The 18,026-nt window shown below is 49.7% G+C and overlaps 1 protein-coding gene across 1 annotated transcript in view; it reads left to right on the forward strand.

Annotated features, from left to right (window-relative positions):
- The window catches only part of CRACR2A (calcium release activated channel regulator 2A), a 62,691-nt gene that overhangs the window by 37,826 nt on the left and 6,839 nt on the right, over positions 1 to 18,026 (forward strand). Inside the window, exons 10-14 of the mRNA XM_037515345.2 lie at positions 1,357 to 1,463; positions 5,613 to 5,937; positions 7,039 to 7,171; positions 10,659 to 10,740; positions 10,839 to 10,953. Of these exons, the coding sequence (XP_037371242.1) occupies positions 1,357 to 1,463; positions 5,613 to 5,937; positions 7,039 to 7,171; positions 10,659 to 10,740; positions 10,839 to 10,953 (762 nt within the window). The remainder of the gene's footprint in view (positions 1 to 1,356; positions 1,464 to 5,612; positions 5,938 to 7,038; positions 7,172 to 10,658; positions 10,741 to 10,838; positions 10,954 to 18,026) is intronic.

Genomic DNA, 18,026 nt, shown 5'->3' on the forward strand with positions numbered 1-18,026 from the left:
ACTGTAAAGCTATCTGCAGCCTCTGCAGCATGAGTTTGATCCCCAGCTGGCCAGGGAGCAACGCACATGACACAGCAGACCTCTCCTGGCTCACCCGCTGCTCCCCTCAGCAGTGTAATTCAGTAGATCTGCCTGTTCTGCTCCCCACTCTGTCTCTGGTGAATCCTCTCACCCCTCACACCTCTGGCCTGCACCCCAGCTCTTGTATGCATTAATAAATAAATCTTAAAAAAAGAAAAAAGAATGGCTTGGATACGGTTGGCCTAAGGCAGTTGCATTAGGGCCACCTAGGCAGTCTCCAGGGCCCTCCTCCACACGGCCATTTCTGTCTCATATCTGAGTGGCAGCAAACATCACTGCCATCCACCTACAGGCACTTTTGGAGTAAGGCTGCAGCCTAGACTTGTTTTGATGATGATAGTGATTATAATTGTTTTAGAAGTAACAGTGAATTTATTTTAAAACTTCCAACTAAATGTCAGCCTAATCTCTTGGCCTCACTTCCCTTTACCTGCCAAACTCACTTTGCTTTGAAAACAGAACAGAATTAAGAAGCCTAATGGAGAATAGAAGGAGGGAAACTATTGTGTTCAAGCAGAATAATAATTAAAGATTAATTTGGCAACATTCTAGCTACACCTTTGGGGCCCTGGGAGCAGGGCTGGCCCACCTTCTCTCATTAGGGCTGCAGGGGAATAGTGGGGTGGCTGATTAATGAGCAGTTCTTCCTGTGATCTCACGCCCCTCTGCTCCCAGAAGACATCTGTCAGGGAGTCTTGGCAAAGGGGGCTGTGAGCCTCCTCTTCACCCAGGTTCTCCATCACAGATCTGTGAGCAATTTGTCTCCGCTCAGCCCACTCTCACGAAGCTCTGAAATACGGAATCGTGTGTAGCAGCTGTAGACAGGGGATGCTTCATTGACCCTGGCCTGGCTCCCTTTCTCATAGGTGGGTCTTTGGAAACAAATAGGCCTTACAGCCACACAAGAGCCTGATGTAAAACTGTCACCCTAATCGCTGACCTCACATTCCTTGCCTGATTGTAAATACTTTACCTATGCATTCCACATGATCTCTTGCAAGTATCAGTATTTCCATGAAAGATAATGTGGTGGACCTCAGATTCTAAACTGTGTGGGGGTGCGTTTGCTTAGATTATCAGATTGATGGAATTATGGTGAGAGGTGAGGGCCAAGGCAAAGAGTAGGCGAATGTTCCCAGGAGGCCAGATCATCACATGTGTGCTTCAGAGTTTGGTTTACAGCCTGACCTAGCAGTGGGAAAGTTGAGCCCTTTTCAGCTCAAACAGTGGAACAAGTCAGCTGCTTGCATCTGAGGGTATTTTGTGTTTCTGCAGAAAGATAAGGCAGCCAAGGCAAACATAGCTGCTTTCAAGTCAAGCTGGAAACAGAGATCCGGCTCCGTGATTGGCAAGTACATGGACAGCAGGGGGATTCTTAGAAGGTAAGTCATCGTCCATCTGCTCACTCTTTCTGTCTGTCTCTCTGGGAGCAGTTTCTGAGCCCATGCGGAGTGTAGACTGACCCTTGAGGTGTGGCTTTGGTGGAGAAGCCTGGGATCACTCCCCTTGAATCTTGAGAACATGTTCCGTAGCCTGTTCAGACACCCAAGTGGCATGTGCAGAGCAAACCCCTAGGGCAAGTCATTGCCTTTTGGGCCAGTCCCACCCTGGTGTGAGCCTGCAGGGGGACTGAAGAGTGCTGTCAAACAGCAGAGGAGAGAGAGGATGAGAGGATGGGGCCTGGAGATGGGGGAGTAGCTGGATGATACTCTGCTGTCTGTTGAGCTGGATGGAGGCACTTGGCTTCTCAGATGACTGTGAAGGGCTCTGATGTGTAATTAAAATGTCATACGGAATCACCAATAGTTGCACTCCTGTTGCAGATGAGAAGGGGGCCCATGCAGGGTAGACTGCTCTCAATGATCCCTGTTTAATTAACTCAAAAATAATATTTTGTTGCTGTTGGGCATCACATGATGAAGTTGGGTCCCAAAAGGAGTGGCTCATTGCTCATCCAAAGAGACCAGTTAGCTCCCTGCCCTCTCTTCTGGCACATACACCCCCACACGGAGGCTGCAGAGAGGCAGAGGCAGCCAGACCTCCAAGTAGCAGACCAGAGAGACAGTGTGTGAACTGGCTTATCTTAAAGACTCTGAGGACTGCAAGCCTCAGAGACACAGACATCGAAGGGGAGGTGATTCCAGGAGGGGATCACGGATGTCAGCGAGCTGAGCAGGCAGGTCTTTGGACCCAATCAATGATCATGAATTCCTTTTCTAAGTAGCTGAACTTGGAGGCACAGTTGGGAGCCAGACTTCTTCAATACAAGTTGTCCTGTTGGTCCATGGATGGAATGCTTTCATCACTCATTCATCCAGCAGGCATTTGCTGAGTACCACTCTGTACTGTGGGCTTGCTAGGCTCAAAGGGATGCTTAAGCCGCCATTCTGGCTATGCAGCTTTGACCTTTTCAGTACCATGTCCATCTGGCCCAGTCAATCAATTACCTAAACTAAAAGAATGCAAACTGTGGACCCTGTAAAGTTTCCTCACAAGTTAAACAAGAACAGGATGCTTAATTCCCTGGGACAATGAGTATACATCACGAGGCATGACCAGGAAAATCTGGGGAGCCTTTGACTGATATGTGACTTTGCGTCTCAGAGACTGATCAGCGGAATGCCTTGTTAATAAGATGGGGACCAGGAGTGGGGGTTGGAGGCTTGATTTCAATCTTCAAACATGGGCCATAAAACTGCTCCATAAAACTAATCTGGATCCACAGAATAATCTCCCCAAAGGCCTAGATCACCTAAGCATCCATTTGCTTCCTTCTAACTTTTTTTCTCCTGGTCCTACTGCCCTGAGACCTGAGTCTGTAAAATCACTCACTCAATAAAAAGGCCAGGTTCTGCCTTCTCAGCAGCATCCTGCTGTAGCAGTTTGCTCCACGACTCCAGATTCTTTGGCAGTGTGGTGTTGCCTGATGCAACACTATACCAGCTATTCTTTTGAGCTTTGTGAAGATTCCAAAGAGAAATTAGACATGCATCCTGCCATTAATATTCATTATTGCATGCCTACTAAGTGTGAGGTTCTGTGCTTGGTGCAGGGTATGCAGTGGCAGGCAAAATAGACCTGATCTCTGTTCTCAGGAACTTGTGCTTGAGTAGAGGAAACTGACAGTAAACAAGGAAGCAACAAATTGGGAGCCCTGATTCCAGATGTTGACAGAGGTGACGCTCTCCATGCTGACACATAGCATTTGGTGACAAAACCAAAAATGAAGTTAGTCATGCTAACTTGAAGGTATTACAGGAATGTCATCGTGCTTGAGAATTTCCCAAATAAAAAGCATATTCAAGAAATGCTTCACTTAGGGTCATTTCAGTCACTCTCTCTTTTATGGTGGCTACTCACGTGTGTGCACTTAGATGCACTCTTGGTTGGCTATGTAAAGAGAGTGAAAGCAGATGGGAATGCTAATTGTATTCTGAAGCGGATAAGCAGTTAATAAGCTTGTTAGATATGGAGAGCTTTTTTTTTTTTTTAAAGATGTCAGCTTCTATTAAAGACAGTGAATTTATAAATGAGTGCAAGGGTCCTTGTATCGCTACAAAATATTTTATTTCAAGGAACCCAAACAAAGTCACCATTTTTGTGAGCAAGCACTGCATCTGAATTTATCTTTCAGAATTGCTCTTAACCCCAGAAGGCAATATATGTGCATTTTTTTTCCTTTCCCATCCTATTGTCGGTCCCTCAGAAATAATACTGTAAGAGAATTATTATAAGAGTTTGCATGGCCTGTGCCCTCTATCTGCTGTTTCTCCTTTTCCCTTTGTTGCCTCGGCCCTCATCCTCTTCCTCTCTCTTTCCCTGTCCTTGTGTGTATTTGTGCATGTGTGTACGTGTTTGTGAGTGTGCATGCACATGCATGCAGGCTGTGTACTTTTCAATTTCCTACATAAGACCCTCCCTGTCAAACTTCTGTTCCCTCTAAAACCTTCTCAGCTCTAGAAGGTTTTTTCTAGATGGTCGCCACGGCTGAGAGGAACTCCTGTGCCAGGGGCTGAGGGCTCTGCCTGCAAACCTAAAAAGACAGCCTGATTTCAGGCCTGTTTGCTCATCATGAAATGTGGTCCCTGGGGGTTTGTAGACAGCACGCTCTGCCTATCTCTTGCATTTGATGCCCATGATGAGTCACATTTCTTTAAAAAGATTTATTTAATTTATTTATGCACATACAGGAACTGGGGTGTAGGCCAGAGGTGTGGGGGTGAGAGGATTCACCAGAGACAGAGCGGGGAATAGAAAAGGCAAATCTAGTGAAATACACTGCTGAGAGGATCAGTGGGTGAGTTAGGGGAGGTCTGCTGTGCCATGTGGGTAGCTCCCTGAGCGGGGATCAAACTGGTGCTGCAGTGGCTGTGGATAGCTTCATAGGTTGCATCTTAACCCCTTGTGCCACCAGGTAGGCCCCAATGGGTCACATTTATGAAGAAACTGAGGCCTGAAGTGCCTCAGCTAGGGAAACACAGTAAGTAAGGACTGGCCTTGGGCCCAGAGCTATCCACAGCCACTGCAGCACCAGTTTGATCCCCGCTTAGGGAGCTACCCACATGGCACAGCAGACCTCTTCTGACTTGCCCACTGATCCCCTCAGCAGTGTATTTCGTCAGTCTGCCTTTTCTGTTCCCCACTCTGTCTCTGATGAATCCTCTCATCCCCCACACAGCTGCCTGATTGTTAGCCAGCATCTTTCTTCATGGATCTGTTATGCTCCGTTCATCACAGCCTTTACTTCTCCTTCATAGCACTTCTCACAACTTGTAAAAGTGTATTTATTTGTGTGGTTATGACTCTAACCTCCCAATGAACCAAACATTCCTGGAGGACAGGGATTATCTGTCTATTCTCGAATGTATTTTTAACTTAATATCCAATAGTAATCATCATTCTCATCACCGTCATCACTTTCATCATTACTTTCATCACCTTCACCTCATTTTTATTATCATTATCACCTTCATCTTCACCATCCCCTTCATCACCTTTACGTTCACCTTCCCCAGGATACACTTAGTACAGGTGTCTCCAACTAAAGAATGCAGGGTCTGGGCCTCCCCTGTGGCGCAGCGGTTGAGCGCTGGGTTGTGAAGCTGCCCGCAGCCTCTGCAGCGCCGGTTCAATCCCCGGCTGCTCGCCAGCCACCAGAGGAGGGTCCCACATGGCGCGCAGACCTCTCCTGCCGCCCGCTGCTCCCCTCAGCAGTGTATTTCGGTCTTTCTGCCTGTTCTGTTCCCAGCTCTGGCTCTGGTGAATTCTGTCACCCTCCCGTGCTTCTGACTGTACCCAGTGCTTGTATAAATAAATAAATAAATAGATAGATAAATAGATAGATAAATAAATAAATAAATCTAAATCTAAAAAAAAAAAAAGAATGCAGGGTCTGGCTTGCCCCCACTTTTGGAGCTCTCTGCCCCCAGGCATGGTGATTTGCCACAAAGGCGCGGACAGCACTCCAACTTCCAAATTGATATATTTTATGACATTCTCTGCTCTTTTCTTTCTTCCCCTCCCCAAAATAGCCAGTCAGAAGAGGAAGAAGATGTGTTTGGCATCCCAAGGAGGAAAAGTTCTCTGGGCCTGAGTGGGTATCCGGTTACAGAAGAGGAGCCAGGAGCCAAGGAGTCAGGAACTGGGGGTTCCCTCACCCCGACACTGCGCAGAATCATTTCCATTGAGGAAGACCCTCTGCCCCAGCTCCTGGAGGGCAAGCCACTGAGCAAATGTACAGAAGAGGAGGAGGTGTCTCCCCAGGCTGTGGAAGGACGAACCCAGCAGGCCCCAGCCTTCGAGCTCCTGCCCACCTCCCCTCGGGAGCAGCCTGTTGGAAAAGAGGCCTGGTCTAAGGTGAGGGCACCTCCCACCCTAGGTTGTTTGTCAGTCCTGAGCCTTGTCCCTTGCTGTTGAGCTCTGGTGTCCTGAAGGCAGCTCAGGAGGTCAGAGGCAGTTTGCCTGTGATTCACAGGATGGATGCCTTCAAACACCATCTTCCTTTCTCTAACTGAATGTCACTAGGCCAAAAGGCTATGAATGGCTTTTCTCTGAAACTCAAGCACTGCTACTATCCACTGCCACACCTTTATAGTATTTGTTCTATGAGATGAGCTAATTCCCCCAAATCCACTTTTAAATAGCTTCTAAAGAGCCTCCTCATTTGCCCAGGCAGTGCTGGGCGGGTCTGAGGGCAGGATCTGGGTGAACAAGCAGCTCTCTAGAAAGGGGACTGCGCAGTGGAAAGGCCCCTGTCTCTCACTGGCTCCAGATCCCGGGGTGAGGGCTTTGCCTCTGGGCTTGAACCTCCCTTCCCTCTGCTGCTGGGTGGAAGAGAAGAAGCAGCAGTGTCTGGTTGACTGAAAAACTCTGCCCAAGACCCGTCATGACAGGACTTCCCAACCCACTGATGACATAGTTCCAGCACCCCTGGGATCCTGGGCCGAAGCTGACAAGATAGAACAGACAGCCAAGTGCAAGGAGGCCAGGGTGCCCTTCATTCAGTCCAGGCTTTCAGGCCAGGGCATAAGAGGCCCCTCCCCTGACCTCAGATGTCCCTGAGCACTGGGATAAGTAGAGCCCCCTTCCCTGCACACACCCTCCCTGCCCCATAGGGACCCCCTCCTTTGGGGACCGTGACACCTGCCCATGCTCCCAGAGCACCTACACATCGTGCTGTGATTACTTCCCAGTCTCCTTCACCCTAAGCCAGGCCTACCTCCCAGGCCTGCTCCTCGGGTCCTGCACGCATGTTGATTGAATGAATGTTTCTTCCCCCTATGGAGGCTGGAGGAGCATCCATTCCCTGCTCCCATCTCCCTGCATTCTGAGGCTGGAGCAGCCTCCTGGTGCTACTTGGGGGCCAGGTCCCAACCCTCCCCTGACACCGCGAGGACCAGAAAGGGCAGGTGGTGGCACAGGCCTCCTGGGCTTGGCTGGACTCTCTGCCGTCCACAGGAGGAAAGGTCTCCACCCACCCCTGACCGGCTCTTCAAGATCGTGTTTGTGGGCAACTCGTCTGTGGGGAAGACGTGCTTCCTGAGGAGGTTCTGTGAGGACCGGTTCTCCCCGGGCACAGCAGCCACTGTGGGTGAGTCTCCTTTTTTTTTTTTTTAAAGGTTTATTTATTCATGCATACAAGAAGTGGGGCAGAGGCCAGAGACGTGAAGGGTGAGAGGACCCACCAGAGACAGAGTGGGGAACAGAACAGGAAGACTGACTGAAACACAGTGCTGAGGAGAGCAGAGGGAAAGACAGGAGAGGTCTGCTGCACCATGTTGTCAGCTCCCTGGCCAGGGATCGAACTCCTGCTGCAGTGGCTGCGAACAGCCCCAAAGATTATGTACCAACCCCTTGCGCCACCAGGGAGGCCCGAGTCTCCTTCTTAAGGCAGGGCCTGGCCCACCTTCGTAGGGGGAAGATGTGAAAAGGGGGCTGAGGAGGGATTTGGTGCCTAGAGGGCTGGCCCACAGGGAAGTGGCGAGAGGAAGTTCACCCACACACGTGGCATGGGCACTCCGGAAGTCCAGCTCTGGCTGATACTGAAATGGCAAAGAAGGAGTCCGGTCCTGTATCGCTTTGTCAAGCCCATCTCTCTTGTTATCATTCCTTCCTCCCTTTCCAGTAGGGCCCTGAATCTTCATGCTTCTTCAGGGTCAGGCAGGACAACGTGAGGCCTACACACCCCTGCTCCCTTCAAAAGTGGGCTGCAACCCCCTTGCCAACCCCTCCCTGTGTGGGTGCAGGCGCAGGTGGAATGGAGGACAGACCTCTCCTGCCGCCCGCTGCTCCCCTCAGCAGTGTACTTCGGTCCTTCTGCCTGCTCTGCTCCCCGCTCTGGCTCTGGTGAATTCTCTCACCCTCCCGTGCTTCTGACTGTGCCCAGTGCTTGTATAAATAAATCTTTAAAAAAATACAAATAAAAATAAAAATGAAGGGATTTGAGACCTACTATGCTCTGGGTGATTTCTTTCACCTGTCAAATTTCACCCATCCTTCTTTCCAGGCCTGGTGGGGTGCTGTTGGGAGGCATGGGGGCAGCATTTCAAGCTCAGCTACTAATGGATAAGCCTGGCTGAATATTCCCTCTCTTGGGTAATGTTTTATTCACACAGAGGCTTTTACTCCTCTCACCCAGAGTGGCTCATTGCATTGGAAAGTATGGCAAGACCCAAAGCCTATTGACCTTTTAGCTTCAACCAAGTTGAGTAGCTCAAGCAAAAAATTAATCCTTTGCGTGCCTACTATGTACTATTTAACCAGGCTCATACATTAACTATGCTTGAAAATATATTGACATGACTTTTGTATCTCTCTTCACAACAACCCTGGGGGTAAGTGTTATCACCCAATAGATAGATCAGGTCACTGAGGCCTAGAGAGATTAACAGGTGTGTCCATATGCCTATCAGCTGTTTGGTGGGTGCTGATGCCTCCATCCTGCCACCCACACCCCTTCTATTCCACTTCACGGTCTCCCTAACAACAATGAACTGTGTGTGCTCAGCTCCTGGTGAGTAACAAGGACACTTTCCTGCCAGGGAGAAGGGCAGAGGGTGGTGCAGGCAGGCTGAGGGTTGCAGGCATCAGAAGTCCCGGATCTTCATCTCAGCTCTGCAGTCATCAGAGTGTGTGGCCCCAGGAAGACCTGTTCCCAATTTGGGGCTTTAGTTTTTCTTTGAGTAGTTACTCAAGAATACCTTCAAGCCCAAGTTTCTGTCCTGACTATCTTTGATCCTTGGCCACCTGATGTTTGACTCTCCCTGCCCTGGCCAGAGCCTGTCCAGGGAGACTCCATTTTCTTCCCTTTTTTTTTTTTTTTTTAAAGGATTTTATTCATTCTTTTATACAAGAACCAGGGTACAGGCCAGATTCACGGGACGGTGAGAGGATTTACCAGAGACAGAGCAGAGAGCAAAACAGGCAGACTGACGAAATACACTGCTGAGGGGAGCAGCAGGGAAGGCAGGAGAGGTCTGCTTCGCCATGTGGGACCCTCGCTGGCTGGCGGGGATCGAACCAGCGCTGCAGAGGCTGCGGACAGCTTCACAGCGCTGCGCTCAACCACTTGCGCCTCCAGGGGAGGCCACATTTTCTTCTTTTTTATCCAGAATGGGCCCTTCCAAGTTTCTGCCTACAGAAATAGGTTTCCTCCACAGATTTCAGGTGTCCCAATCTTACGACTGAGCCTTGCCCCATGCCATGGTCACATCTAGATCCTCTCCCATTCCCTCCCTCCTGCCCCTTCCATCCAATGCCTGGGAACATCCCAAGGTGAAGAATGAGGCCCCAGAGGGAAGAAGGGCCAAGCCTGGGAGCCAATCCAGAGCAGTCTGGCCTTGTCTGCCCTGAGGGGAATGCCTGGGTGAGCCTGTGCCTCTGAACCTTCTCTGTGAAGCAAGTGACTCTGGCGTCCCTGCTGGTCCCAACATTCTGGGGGGTCATGACCTCCCCCTTTGCTCTAATCCTGGGCCCTCATTCACTGGCCTTTGCCTGGAGGTATTGCTAGGATGGCCTCTTCCATTACTGCCTCTTTGTTGTCTGTTTTGTCTCTTCTGTTTCTATCTGTCCCTGCTGCTGTTGCTACCCCTCCCTGGACCCTCCAGATCAAGGACCTCAGCGGCCTCTTTGAAAGAGGTAGGGGATCCTCAATTAAAAATAAATAAAAGACAAAAAAAAAATCAATGAAAAAAAGTGGGAGGGGATTTCTTCTGGTTCCAAGATCTGCTATCTTAAGGGGAAAAGGCCTTTTGTATCTCGCTCAGCACTGGGGAACAGTCAGATAGGATGTAGGAGGGAAGAGCGTCTGTTATCAAAGGATCTGCATTAAGGTCCTGGTTGCTGCCATGAGGGACAGAACGCTGGCCCTGACCTCGCGTCCCCTCTTGGCGGCTGGTGACTGCAGCGAGTGTTGCAGCTCAGAGAGATGCTGGTGGAAGGCCCGGTGGCTGGGACCAGGAGTGCTAGGCCCATCTCCAGGGTGAGCCTTGTCTTTGATTTCTTCTCCCACCCATTCACTCCTCTCTTGTCCCTCCCTCCGCTGCCAGACCCTCCCCGGCTCCTCCTGTGCTCCTCTTCCTCTTGACTCCTCCTCCTGCCCTTCCACAAGCCTTTGTACTGGCTGATGGAAGTCTTAAAGTATGGTCCACACACACCCCCATCCACAGCACCCCCGCCCCGGGATATTTGATTTTTCTTGAAGGAACTTGGGAAAGGATTTTAGGGAGAAAGAAAAGAGAGAGAGAGAGACTAGAGGACAGTCTTTCCTCCTGATATTCACAATGAGAGAGTAAATCCATGAATAAGAGCAGTTGGCTTTGCACTGGTAAATCGCTTTTGTACAGGTGACCTCTTTTGACCCCTGAAGAGGGTGTGCTGACAACTGTGGGGAGGGGCCTTTCAGAGACATTAAGTGATACATCAGGTCCCACAGTTAATAAATGGCAGAGACAGGACCAGAGCTCAGGGCTTCTGCCTCACCGTTTTCTGGTGCTCTGACCACTTCCTCTCATGGCTGCCCAGAAACTGCACGGGGAGAGCTGTCACCTTGGAAGTGACAGGCCTGTTCCATCTTGCAGGCATCGATTACCAAGTCAAGACAGTGTGTGTGGACAACTCCCAGGTGGCTCTGCAGCTGTGGGACACGGCTGGGCAGGAGAGGTGAGGAGCTGGTCCCCACGCCCCTGCTCCCCTATTGCAGCCACGGGACTGGGCTGGGAGGGGAGGGGGCACCGCTGACCAGCTGCCTGTGGGCGCAGGTACCGCTGCATCACCCAGCAGTTCTTCAGGAAGGCCGACGGCGTCATCGTCATGTACGACCTCACGGCCAAGCAGTCCTTCCTGTCGGTGCGGCAGTGGCTGAGCAGCGTGGAGGTGAGCTGGTACCTTCCAGGATGCTTATGCTGGACCCTGGCCTCCACTTTCTCTGCCTGTCTCCCACCTGGCCCTCTGTGCTTTCAAAATCTTGCTCCGAAGCCACCTTCTCCAGAACACCTGATTCAGGCATCTGGAGAGCGTCCCTCCCACTGCCCACTACCAGGCTTGTTATTGGGGACCCAAGAGTGAACAAGACAGGCCCAGTCCTGCCTCAGATGAATGCAGATTGTGTCAATTATCACCCTGTTCCATTGGGTTTAGTTCCACGAATGAATGGGATAGGATTGGTGAAGGGCGTGCAGAGAGGAGTGTTAAGGAAGATTTCCCCAGAAAATCTGTATTTCAGTGGAGTCGCAAATGCCTTCTTCCAGAACTGTTCCCACTCCGCCTCTCCCTGCCCATGTCGCTCAGTCATGCCTGGCCTCTGAGCCCCACTACATGGCTTCTCGGGGCCTCTGCCACAACCCTCACATGAGGGAAGGTTGATCTGATCTACAATGTGGGGGCCCAGGCTCACCCAGGCAGGACCACAGAACAGCCTTGCCCTGGAATTCTGGGTTGTCTGTAAAACTTGACTCTCTTGAACCACATTTGTAATCAGTTGCTTTGTCAGAGCTTTGCACTTCCTGCCGGTCTGCGTGTTCTTCTTCTACCACTTGAACCAAGATTTCCAAGGCCAAGAGCAGTGTGGACAAGCCAGTCTTTTCTTTTTACGGGGCCTCAGCTTGTTCTCTAACGAGCAGTCAAGTAGGTTGTCCCAACCCCTTCCACTGGGAGGATCAATTTGTTCACTTCATTGTTCAAAATCCTGCTAGGCGCTGTTTTGAGTCTGGGAATTGCAGCCACAGATAAAAGACAACGTAGCCGTGCTCGCGGAGTTTCTGTGCAACCCTCATGAGACCCCGCGCAGGCTCTTCCCCTCTTACCCCACCACCTTGTGGCTTTGTGAAGGACACATTCGCCACCCGGCAGCTGCCCGTACTCTGTGCACCCCCAATACACCCCCCCCAAGAAGTGAAAGGGCATTCTGGCCTGGGCCCCACAGCTATGCACCTCATGGGCCGGATGCATGCGTGGTCACTGTGTGGTGGTACCAGGGGCACACCACGGGTGGGGACTTCCTTCCTCCATCCCTCTGCTCAGCTCTGATTCCTGCTTCCCAGTCTGCTGTTCTTGCAGTCCGGACTGGCTGGGCCCTCCTCCTCCATCATCCATCCACATCTCTCTCTCACCAAGAAAAACAGGAATGGGAATGGAAGCCAGATTCCAGGGTTTCCCAGAACTTTGCTTAATACAAATTACTTCTCCAAAGTATCATGCCTAAAACATTTATAGTTGAGAAAATGTATGTTTTGAAATGTAGTAAATGGCTTTCCCCTGAGCTAAGCAAACAGTGTGGGAAATCTGGAAGGGATTCCTCAGTAACTTTGGAATTTATGACATGATTTTTTTGACAGCTCCAGCAGATCTCTCTTCCTCACATAAGTTAGGCACTAGGAGAGATTTTAGAGAGAACCTGACCCAGCGGGTCTCAAACTTTCTTCCCTGGATCCCTGGATTCAGACTGCTGGGGATCCGTCAGGGCCAGGCAAGGTCTAGCAGTCACAGTTGGGGGACCCTCTTCCCCGATCTCTGTCAGGGATACTTCTTTCAGCTGTGTATATTGGAGACTCAGGTCCAATTCCATGAAACAAGAGGGTTTCCCTTTAATAGTCACTGATCTAATGCAGTGACTATTAAATCATTCTCATTCTCAAAGAATAAATGACTTCTTCAAGGTCATGCATTTTTCCCCCAGCTGTAGATATTTAACTGTCCCCCAATATCTGAATTTTGATCTACTCTAAAGCCAGGCAGTGGCAGATCAAATAGTGTGAGATTCATGGGGACGGATGGGGACAAGTCGGTGGGGCTGTGCTCTCTGCCATCCTTAGGGCTGCGGTTTCTCAGGCTCCTGTTCTGTACAGAGCCTGCCATTGAGCCGGAGAGGCGGGGCATCAGGCTGAACCTGGTGTTCCAAGGCTGGAGGAAAAGAAATGTCAGAGAGGGGTCATTGCAGTTCAAGGCATGACGTCAGTTCTTTTCCGGGAACTTTCTGTGAATTCCCAGGTGCCCAGCCCTGGCTGAGGGGCAGGGTCCTGCATGGGGGGTGGGTGTGAAAAATCATGGTCAGCACGAGTCCAGCAAGAGGCCCAGAAGCCATGGTGCACCTCTTGGCTCAGGACGCCCAGCTGAGGTGTCAGATCCATGTGTGGTCCCCACAGAGCTTCCCATGCCAGGTGGACCTTTTCAGTATAGAGTTTGAGATTTTCTTCTTTAAAATATTAGCTGAAGATCTCATTAAACCTTTTTTTTAATTCTTTTTCAACACAAATGCAATTTTTTTTTTTTATTTATACAAGCACTGGGTAGTCAGAAGCGCGGGAGGGTGAGAGAATTCACCAGAGAGGAGAGCAGAAGGGGCAGACTGACAAAGCACACTGCTGAGGGGAGCAGCGGGCAGCAGGAGAGGTCTGCGCGCCATGTGGGACCCTCGCCCAGCGGCCAGGGATCAAACTGGTGCTGCAGAGGCTGCAGGCAGCTTTGCAACCCAGCTCTCAACCATTGCGCCACCAGGGAGGCCCTCATTAAACTTTAAATGATGCTTCTAAACCTGGATGAACATCAGGATGACCTATCAAGTTTTCAAACAAAACAAGTGCCAGGGCCTTCTCTCCCCACAGAATGATGCAGGTCCTAGAAATTTTAAAAAGGGAGGGAGGGAAAGAAGAAGAGAGCAAAATCCCAGGAGATTTTGCTCAGCCGCCATGGATCCCAGCCTTAACAAGCACCTCCCAAACTCTAATGTACAAAGGGCTGTCCAGGGGGTCTTGTTAAAATGCAGCATGTCTGGTGGCCTGACCCTCTTTGTTTCTAACCAGTTCTCAGGTGAGACCGATGCTGCTGGTCCAGGGACCACACTTTGAGAAGCAAAGGCTCTGAGTCATCTTCAAAGATGTCTGTGCTCCTTCAACAAAAAATTGCTGAGCCTGTCCCCCAGGCCCCACAGCCACTAGGCATGCTGGAGGGCTTGGGATGAGGACCCAGGAGTCATGTTCAGTTCGGTGGCCCCGGCTTCTGGGGCAAGTGCGGGAGGCTGTGTCAGATGGCGTGTGTGCGTGGAGGGTGTGGAGCGATGGCATCATAAATGCAATTATTCCCGAGATTCTTGAAAAGCTAAGTCATTCTGCCTTGGCAACCAGCAATCAGAGGTGTCAGGTGATAGATTTAAACCTGACACCTAATTTGATCAGAGGGGAACTGAAAATAATAAGTACTTTGTATATGTGGAGCACCTTATTTTTCCAGAGAGCTCCAAGCACTTTGCCAACTCCCTCGCCTGGAGCAGGAGGGTGGAGGGGGAGCTTTAATAACAGGCTTCAAGGTTTGAAGCCTTATTATTAAGTGAATACTGGCCAGCTGTTCTCAGTGCCCCTTCCTCCCTCAACCTGAAAGGCAATTCAAGAAGAGAGGGCTTAAATTGCTGCCGATTATACAAAGCAAAGACTTACCCTTATAAGAGGTTGTGTGGGGTGGGAACAGATGCCCGGGGGAGGTATAGAGTTCCCCCAAAAGGAAGTTCTTACCATTCCCAGCTCAGCCACTTCCTGGCAATGAAACTTCAGCCAATCGCTCAAGAGGGCATAGATATAGGCCCTGCCAGGTTCCTCGTGCCCCCCCACCCCACATTCCACAAGGCATGATCCTGGGGGTGGGGTACAGGCACAGGCTGGAGCAGGTGTGTATGTAGATAAGAGGACCCTGGAGGAGACTTCCAGCCCAGGGGAAACCAAAACTCTTTGGAGCAGGCCAACCAGCTCTTCCCTTGCTTGATGAAGTGAGAGAAGCTTGCCCATGACTGTCCTACCCAGCCTCCTGGTCCACTTCACACCCAGGTGACTTTACCTGGCCTGCTGCTCCTGCAGAAGAGGCCCACCTGGGCCCAGACATTCTGTGCTGATTCTCTTGCCGTTCTACATTTCCTGTGCCTTTACTAGAAATCAAAGTTGTTCGTCTTTGCTGTCAACTCAGGGCCTTCCCAACCCACCTGCACCCCTTCTCAGCTCAGCAGGCTAGGGCTGGTTCAACCAGTGCAATCAAGAGGAGAAAACAGTCAGGCCCTAGGGGCCCCACAGTAGGGCCCGGGACAAACTGGACATCTGAAGACTGTGAGGTCTGTCTGATCAGACAGGGAGAATAGGATTTGGTACAGGCCTGAATGGACTGGTATCTCCCCCAAATCTACATTGTTGGTCCCCTATGGCAACAGCTCTGGCACTCAGCTTTCCATCTGTTTGTTATGTGATAGCTCTGTACTGCTAGGTCTCTAAGTCCAGGACATGGACTATGCCTGGCATTATTGAGCCAATCACCACAACTTGGAGTTTCATCAAATGCAGACTCTTGTTTTATGGATGAGCAAGGATTAGAGCCAGAGAGAGGAAGTGACTTGTCCAGAAGCACCCCCAGTGTGTCAGATGGCACAGCCAGAGCTCGATGCTGCTGTGAGCCTCTCTCGTCACGTGGTCTCTGGTTGACATCTGCTTCAGAAAAAGAGGTGTGCATTTCTTTTTCAGGCCTTTCTGCTTCAGTCTCAAAGCAAAACAGCTCTTTGGCTCAAAGGGGTCAGGACCACTTTCCCTTCCTGGACTGCTTGCTAGTTCTCCTTCTGCGATCTTTGTCATCGCTGACAATGTACAGCACAGAGCAAAAAATAGCAGTTTGATTTTTTTTCCCACATTCCAAGTTGAGCTTGAAGTGCTGGCAGTTTAAAACGAACTACACAAATAAATCTTGTTTTGACTCATAGTCCAGGGGGTGGATAAATATGGAAACCCCCAAGATATAATTTTGCAGTCATTTTTTTCTTAGCATAACTGCATGCTTTAATGTGCTGAGAAATTTTTTGTTCTGGCTCCAGAGAAACAGCAGCACTATCCCTGTTAAGTGCTTTTTCTTGCCTCCCAGCAAATAGATATTAAAGTACACACACACACACACACACTACAACCACCCCAGCCCAACAGCTGCACATCTGAGCTGAATGCCAATCCTCAGCTCCAAGTTGACAGCTCTTGTTATTTAAAGTCAGAGATGGATAATCTTCTGATTTTCAACAAGTCTGTCATCCAACAAGCTCAAGTTCAGGGAGAGGCAACTAAAATGATAGAAGGTGTAAGGGGCTCATGTGTCATAGGAAAGAAATCCACTTTAGAGGCCTATTTCATAGTTCAGAGGATAGAGACCCAGGGAAGTGGAGCCATGCAGAGCCAGGACTGGGGGGCAGGTCGGCCCCAGAGAGATTGTGCCCCAGCTAAGGAGCTTCAAATCCTTCCCTCTGGCCTGGCATCCCCATGGGATTTCACCAGCACCTATAAAAGGGTCAATGACAGAGATTGGGTGGACCTGTTCACCAGGGGAGGTGCGCTTTAGACTTTTAAAAGGAAGTGTCATTTCATTGTTGGATTATCGTGATCCATCACCCTCAGCCTTCTGATTCTTTCATGTGTTTGGAGACAGGCCTAATTCCCCTTTATCAACAGCAGGCAGGGCCCATGGCTGCGGGGTAGGGGGGATGTTTAGGAAGGGGTGTTTGTCCAGAGTAATTGTATAAGTGACCAATGTAGAGAGCAGACCACAGCTCCAGCAGGGAGATGGGCCTTTTTGCTGCTCCTTCTAAACTTTTATTTACATCCAGTCATGGCTCTGAGAAACAAGACTGCCCCTTCTTTTCCCAAGAAGCAGCACTGCTACTCAACATGCAGGGGACTCCACGTAGGGGATACCCGACCTCCTCTGTGTGGTCATTCAAAACCAGGCATCCTCTTTGCAAGTGAGGAAACTCAGACGGCCCATTCCAAGGGATATCAGAACCTGGTTAGCATTGGGCCCTGAAATTTCAAGTCTGATGCTCATATTTCCAGAGAGTTTCCTTGTCAAGAAATCCCACAAGCCTTAGTCATTCCTCACACATAAATCTACAAATATCTCTCTCATGTGCTCCAAACACAAGCCTTTTGGCCCATATCCCTGCTTCCTCATCTTTTCTTCCCTTTCTGTGAAAACTCTTCCCATAAGTTTCTGTGGCGCTCCCAATAACCAGCCCTCTGGTTAATAGGGATCCCCAGCTTTCTAAATAGGTCCTAAGGGGGCATCTCACCTGCCAATATTTGGACTCTGGTGCCACCTACTAAACACCCCAAAACTGCACAATTTCATCTATTTTGATGGGTCAGAAGACACTGAGACTTTGTGATTTCAAACATTAATTACCATCTTCCCAGGGATATGTGGAAATTCCGCTTTTAGAGAGTTGTAGTTAATGGGACACTAAATAACAGTTGATTGGAAAAAAGAATATAGAGAAAATGTTTAGGGCATCGTGGCCTCATAAAAGGTCTTCCTAACTCAGCGACTTTGATCTTCACTGTCCTTGTGGGTTCTGCCTTAATCTCATTTAATAAACCTGAGGTTTCTTTTCACTATGGAGTTGGCAATAAAAAAGAATATGTAGATGAAGGAGGCAGTGAGGCTTAATTTCAAATGTGATCGCATTTAAACTTAAAATAGGTGTGCTACCAGATGGGCTGTGGACATTTATTTGAAATGGTGAGGCAAGCAGCCCAACTATTGGCAAAACTATAACTGCTTGTTAGCTTCCGTTCTCCCACTGTCCTCTCCATTTAGTAAAACATTTAGCTACAGTGAATAACTATTGGTTACCAAATTATGATTAAAAGCCCCTAATTAAATATCTCACAAAGTAAAAATAACAACCTGCCTAAATGTGAATATTACCATATTTACTCACTTAATAGCTCTGCATCCCCAGCTCTTTGTTCACCCCAGGAGAGGCATGTGTGGTATAGCATCTCACCAGGGAGGCCATCTTGGGGTGTAGAGACCCCAGCATGTACACACCCCAGAGTGCAGGCCCCTGGCTGGTATGCCATCATGTTGGAGGAGGAAATAAGTTTGATCCTTGAATCAACCTGTCACTTTTGGCTTCAGAAGTGCAGTTGCTGTGGCCA

This window comes from Talpa occidentalis, unplaced genomic scaffold (genome assembly GCF_014898055.3).
Source record: "Talpa occidentalis isolate TD23 unplaced genomic scaffold, MPIMG_talOcc4v2.1 talOcc4.16, whole genome shotgun sequence".
NCBI lineage: Eukaryota > Metazoa > Chordata > Mammalia > Eulipotyphla > Talpidae > Talpa > Talpa occidentalis.